General features: G+C 41.1%; 1 protein-coding gene across 2 annotated transcripts in view; it reads right to left on the reverse strand.

Moving 5' to 3' along the window:
• The window catches only part of LOC139762188 (cell adhesion molecule 1-like), a 440,794-nt gene extending 436,099 nt beyond the window's left edge, over positions 1-4,695 (reverse strand). Inside the window, exons 1-2 of one of the 2 annotated variants that reach the window (XM_071686834.1) lie at positions 4,636-4,695; positions 3,862-4,105 (exon numbers count right to left, since the gene is read on the reverse strand). In XM_071686834.1, the coding sequence (XP_071542935.1) occupies positions 3,862-3,925 (64 nt within the window). In that variant the 5' untranslated portion in view covers positions 3,926-4,105; positions 4,636-4,695. The remainder of the gene's footprint in view (positions 1-3,861; positions 4,106-4,635) is intronic. The other variant, XM_071686835.1, reaches the window with a different exon arrangement.
• Between the last annotated feature and the right edge of the window lie 2,330 nt (positions 4,696-7,025).

The following is a 7,025-nucleotide window of genomic DNA, read 5'->3' on the forward strand; positions in this document are numbered from 1 at the left end:
TTATGATTCGCCTTTAAATACCATAACAAGAGCAACACCACATACACATTCACTTGCTGGGCGACTGCTTTAAGAAAAAAAAAAAAAAAAAAAAAATGGACGAAGCCTTACCTTAAAATCATTGGGCATATTTCACCATTTAAACCCATGCCTCTTCAATAACAATGGCGTCGTTATTCAACTGCACGAAAACAATGCTTGGCCATTACATGCTACCCTGACGGTTTCAACTTTAGGCTACATGTTAATGTTCACCAGCGACCTGGGACATGTCAGTTATAAACTACCACGACAACAATTACATACCTCGGTTGGTTCTTAAGTGGGCTGTTGGCGTTAGTTTGTTAAACCTATCAATTGTCGAGGTCTTACTGAAAGCAGTCATCGCTAAGCTAGTTACCAACCCAAAAATACTGAACACCGGGTATTAAGGAATCCGCAATACTCTCTCACTATGCACGACTCCATCATGTTCTGGAAACTGGGTAATATAGTCTGTATGGAATCCCCGTGCTTGCGTTACTTGGGTATGTAACACTTTTGTATCTGACGCATTTAATACATCCATAGACTGTCAGGACAACGCTTTAACTTTCGTTTACACTATAAACAATGACAGTAATGAACACAGCCTCGCCCTCCACCATAAACAACAACGCCCTTCCTGCGTCAAGCATGGCCACAAAGTGTCACACTTTCCCTTCTCGTCTTCGTCCGTAGTAGGCGGAAGGTAGCCACCAGCTATGAAGGTTCTACCTCATCTTCGTCCGTAGTAGGAGGAAGGTAGCCAACGGCTTTGAAGGTTCTACCTCATCTTCGTCCGTAGTAGGCTGAAGGTAGCCACCGGCTATGAAGGTTCTACCTCAATCTTCGTCCGTAGTAGGAGGAAGGTAGCCAACGGCTTTGAAGGTTCTATCGGTGCTAGTATACCCGCCTGGGTGTCGGGAGGGTTAATGGCGCCTGCGCATTCATCTAGTGGTTGTCAAGCTTCACTTCTTTAGCCTAGGTCGGACTTTTCTTTCTGCCTCTCCCACACCTGGACTGTTGACATTCAGTGCACAATTTCTCCATCACAAATAACACGCAACTGTGGTGAGCGCTACGCACCAGCCACGGCTTTTGGCAAGATCTCGTTATAAGTACGTTCAAGTAAATGTTTTTCTTTTTTTATCATCCTTCTCATAACGTTCACATTCGCTTTCAACACAGAAGAAAAGCATCGTGACTCTGACCAATGCTTTGTTTAATACATAATCCCACTTACGTAATATCACATAAATTTCTCATAATTATTTCCCCACTCCTCTGTCTCCCCTATTATCACCGTCCATCAAGCAGGACATCCAATAATTGCTTAGCCAAACCTATGAAAAACCATTCACCTAACACTGCACCTCAGAATGCTAACTCAATCTTTAGTGAATAAAAAAGCTGACATTAATCCTTTCACTTCCTCCGACCACCACCAAGTATACAATAGTTAAATTTCTCCATACTTGTCTCAATGTAACTATCGTCCACACTTCTTTCATAAACATGCATTTTAATCAATTTATTGCTACACGTTCATGACTTAGTCCGCACTTACAGAATAGCCTTCCAAGTCTCACCCGTCCTCCATCTTGCTCGCTTACCCAATCCCTCTCGGTTTGGCCTCTCATCTATATTGATCTATTCTTGATGCTCTCAATCACTCTCTAGGGCCCTTAAGGCCCTTAGGCGCCTCTTACGCCTAAGGTTTCAGCAATTAATGTTAAGAGTTGCTGTAAATTCGCGTCCAAGTCAAAAGCAATTAAGAATATCGTTTTAACAATAAATTCATAAACCCTAAAGAAAAATTGCAAGCCAACTTTTTTTTCTATGTTTTACCACTAACATTCTTTCTTAGCCCCTACTGTTCCACTGTACCTTTTATCGATATATATATATATATATATATATATATATATATATATATATATATATATATATATATAGTTCAGACGGCTGTGGCAAAGAGAAGCCTCACAATCCATTCCCCCCACGTCCTTCAAACCAATTTTCCAGCCTGCTGCCCTTCCTTGATTTGTTTGTACAGAATTTTCTCCCTTTCCGTTCCTACCGCCTGTCCAATCACTTTTCACCAAGGCTGATTTCTGCAATCTACACTGCTGGCTTGTCTCCCACAATGACATGAAAATATAATAGCAACCGTAGAGATGTCATCTACACTTGTGCGTCCTGATCAACAAATCAAATAGTTCAAGCAATACGGCCAGTTAAAATAACCTCAATCTGTAAAAAGGATAAAACAACAATGCTAAGAAACATACAGCCTTATCTACTCATTCGTGAATATAACACTGACCCCACAACTCCATAATATTCTTTATAATATTCAATAATATTGAAGTAAACTATGCTTGGTATTCAAATGTTTTCAGTCCACTGAGGTCATCGAACTCGAGACGGTCAAAACACTAGTCGCTGCTCTATTTCTGAGTTCAACGTGGCTGCCATTTTCCCTCAGTCTAATATGTAACGTTACGAAACAAGAACTACCTTGCTTTAGCTTTACTATTAATTTGAAATTCGTAAAATCACATCATGCACTCTATCACGTACTATAATCAAATCACCGCAAATAATCTAACCATTTACATCAAACCACAAATTATGAGAAACCATCTTCGAAGTCTTCAACACAGATCATGTAGACACGTCCTGATACAAGCCCAGATCACACTGACCATCACGAAGGATTACGATGTAGACTAACTACATGGAACAACAACCTCGCCTTCGCCGTATAATCTAAGTGTTGCACATGTTTGATGGTGAACCGACCAAAGATTGTTTTACATGAGGTACTGCTGGTACGACACTGGTAAAAGCATTTCCATTAAAAAAAAGGTTTTGGGCTGAAACAAAATCTTTGAAGGAGTGGCTTCTCTCAGACCCCGTAACACAATGAAAAAAAAACCAATTACTAAGTAAATAATAAACCTAATTTAAGAACAATAGCGTCGTCGCCGTGTCCAATAACAATCAGACCCCTGTTGAGTTTCGTAACACACTACCAGAGAGACCAGCCAACAATGTCCCCTTGCCCAGGTCTGGGACACCAACACACGCTGGTCTGAGTTTCATTCACAATGCAGAGTTCTCACGCACAACCCCGACCCCCATAACAAGGCTTAATGCAGGCAGCATCGTCCTCAGCTCAGCTCGGGGTCATATGGCCAAGAGATCTTTGTATTCCTTTTTTTCAGTTGTGGCAATTCTTTAACTTGTGGCAAGGAGATTTTAATATCAACACTGACGAAAACCATATCAATGTAATGAAAGTAAACAGACTGTCATTCCACCAGCAACAATCACTTAATGTTAGGGTTAAGCTAGGTTTGCTCCGCTTAGATTTCTTGGTACTTAAGGGTTACTCTAGGCTTGGTTAGGTTAGATTTCTTAGTACTACCTTAAAAACCCACATACAAATATGTCCACAAAAACGCTACCTACTCAAGAAACCTACCAGTTAGTGAGAGTGTACCTACTAAACTATAACAAAACTAGACATGCTTTTCGTCACCACTATTAAAGTTGAAATCGCCCCGACTCTTTTTCCTGTTCTTAAACTTGTTTGCACATTAGAGTACTTAGCTAGAAACACACATACACGCACGATCGGGACCTTCGTGTGTAAAACATGTAATTACACATTCACACGAATGCACAAGTAAAACGAGTATATTGAATGTGATTACCGAAAACTTAGCAAAGTGCAAGACATCCAACCCCATTGCAGGTATATACAGTACCCTACAATGTTCAGGTCATGTGGTTATAATCAACATTGTACACATTCAGCACAGAGGAACTTACCTTGCCACATCAGTATGACTGCTGCCATGAACATCACCATGGACACCCCTGCGTCGCCTCTCATCGTGCTGGTTAGTTGTTAGCTGTTAGTCCGTAGTTAGTAGAAGGCTCACTTAACGCCAACGATCAAGTACGCAGTTCAAAAAAAAAAAGTCTTCTTTGTTAAAAGCAGAGATGTGACTTGTTTTACGTTGAGATTAAATAACACACTAGGAGATTATGTCACTGACTAGCTACATACTCGCTATTAGTGATAAAGAAAAATTAGAAGTTTCAGAAGACCAACTGGTATGACTGCATGCTCTGCTACCACAGTATATGTAAGCATTCACAAAGCAGACCACAAATATTAAGCGGCGTCTTATCTATACACGCACTAAGCGGTGTCTTATCTACACGCACCATAACCCGTTAAAGATGAGCTACTAACCTGCCCATCTCTACACTGTTGTCAGAGGCAAGAACACAGTTTTCCAAATAAATAACTAACTGAAAAACTTACACAAATTACGAACAAATTACTCAGAAAGAACGACCGATGACTTCAGTTCCACACTTCCTAAAGAACCAAAACACTAGTCGCTGCACTACTTTCTGGGTTCAACGTGGTTGCCTCTATCACTCATGTCTAATGTGTAACTTTAAGAAACAAGAGCCACGCAGCTTCTGCTTTACTATCATTTTGAAAAACAATAAACCTAACCGACAGTCTCCACTGAGCAGTGACTGTCAGGTTGATCTTGGACAAAATGACAATAAAGTGCAGATATTTACGGGTAACACCAGAGAGCCGTAAAGGACAAACACTTTCCCACACGAGGGTCACAAGACAACTGAGGGAAATGGGCGGAGCGTCGACCGTACACGAGCTAACTTCCAAACACCTCCAGACTTTTTATCGTATTTTTTTTCTTTTCAAAGAACAAATGTGTTATTGAACTTTCTTATCACTCAAACTAAGTACATGTTCATTACATTGGTCTAAAAGCGTATGGTCATCAGTGGTTTTGAAACAAAGCTATACACAGCTAAAATGACTTACATGGAATCTTTAACAACACCACATTGCGTACATAACAACTCCATGCCTGTCACTAGCCAATGATTTGCCAGTACACACATCATGGAATTTTCGGTATATTTTAAATTGTCTTCGTGGACTGTCATTCTCATTACTACATATAGCGATTCTACTACAAAGAAGCAGACAACACTCACAACACCAATGTCCTCAACTTGCCGATCAATATTGCGCGCGCAAAGCAGTATGTTGCCAATTCCCAAAAATTTACTATTTTTCATTGTATAGTTAGTAAGACTGTATTGCCTTTACTTTTCATTATCATATTGATGATACGATGCATTAGCAGCTTCCATTGTTTAACTCCATCCCGCCCATAATTTCACTAATTGCTTCCCTCGTAATGAAATTACTACCACCACTATGACGCACTTTCATCATCACTGGACTACCGTGTTGGGAAATAGTTAAGTTAATGGTGATCCTCAAATAGTTAATACTATTAATAGTAAACGTAATTGAAAGCTCGGTGTCTTACACACTTCAGGATTACATCACACAGTGCAAACCCTCCCCCAGCCCCAACACACACACACACACACACACACACAAGCGGGCACGCGCACTAAACGCCATCCAGAAATCCAACATTATTCATGCTGAAGTTTCATCACAAGATGAAGTCTGTTACTACCTATCTTCGGTGCAATTACACGAGCGATATGACACGAGCAAACGAACGCACCCCAAGCGTCACGAGCGGCCAGGGTCAGAAAACGTGATGTTAATTCATGATACTATACGTACATACGTCTGAGATGCTGGTGACTACGACTGAGAAATACATCAGTCATGTGGCTTACGGGAGCCCAGTTGTCTACCCTCACCACAGCTGAGCCGCAGACCTGGTCGCCTAGAGATCGTGACAACATTTGGTCACCAGCCATGACTCACCAACAGTCAGTCACCTGAGGTGAGTTCCACGTTATGCCTCCGTTAACCTTCACCACTCCGGCTGAGGACAAGACGCACCAGTCGTCAGCTGAGCGCGGTCAACGTTGCCACACACACCTCAATCCCTCCCCGGCCAGGATGCGGTGCACAAATCCACTGGACCATCAACAAGGGGACAGGGAGTCGGAATCGGAAGTATATAAGGAAAACGAATATCTATTAAGAGATTTGCAAAATATTTTCTTTACGTTACGTTACTTTGCCCTACATGTGTACCGTTACGTTACTTTGCCCTACGTGTGTACCGTACGTTAGTTCTGTAGGCTTTCCAATACCGTTTAATTGATGAAGAAAGGATTGTGCTGTTCTACGGCTTAGGCTGTTGAGGAACGCTGCTAGTTGATCTGGCACAGTTGGTAATTATAGCGGCTTCATAAATTTCGACAGTAAACACTCCCGTATTTCTAACGGTTCCAGGAGAGGTAGCCAACAGTTCTGAGCCCCGGATGTTTACATTTCTTTTCTTATTTTGACAGTATCTCTCGGTCTGAGTGGTACAACCTTTGTCTTACATGACCGACGTGCTAACTGGGAACTAGTTAACAGTGCAGACTAAGAACCATGATGTCCCATCTCCACTCCAGATTACAAAACATCAGTGCTTCATGTCGTTGCCAACAGTTTATATTTCTCGTGGAGTCAGTACAGCTATGGGAGAGTTGCAGCTCAGCAATATCATCTGCCGGAAATGGTAATGTCAGCAAGTAACAGTATTCTAGTGGGAACTGGAAAAAATGCCATAAGAACGTCATCATGGATTTTACCCCCTGTCGTTAGGATCCGTAATATCCTAACTTGCCATCTGCTTTGAAATAAGACAGCTTACTGTGTTGTGTTCGCTGAGGGTAGGGGGTCATCAGACATTACTCCTCCAAGGTTCCTGTACAATACGATATGATGATATATGTTGTGCCTGGTATAATACACATTATTGTGTCGTTTGCATAACACGACAAGACACTTACGGATCGCGTTGCCTGTTATCCGTATTGTGTCGGGAGTTACATTTCTACCTTCTACTTCGTCTTAGCCTTTCAAACTATATATATATATATATATATATATATATATATATATATATATATATATATATATATTTTTTTTTTTTTTTTTACTTTGTCGCTGTCTC

Source organism: Panulirus ornatus, chromosome 3 (assembly GCF_036320965.1).
Source record: "Panulirus ornatus isolate Po-2019 chromosome 3, ASM3632096v1, whole genome shotgun sequence".
Lineage (NCBI taxonomy): Eukaryota > Metazoa > Arthropoda > Malacostraca > Decapoda > Palinuridae > Panulirus > Panulirus ornatus.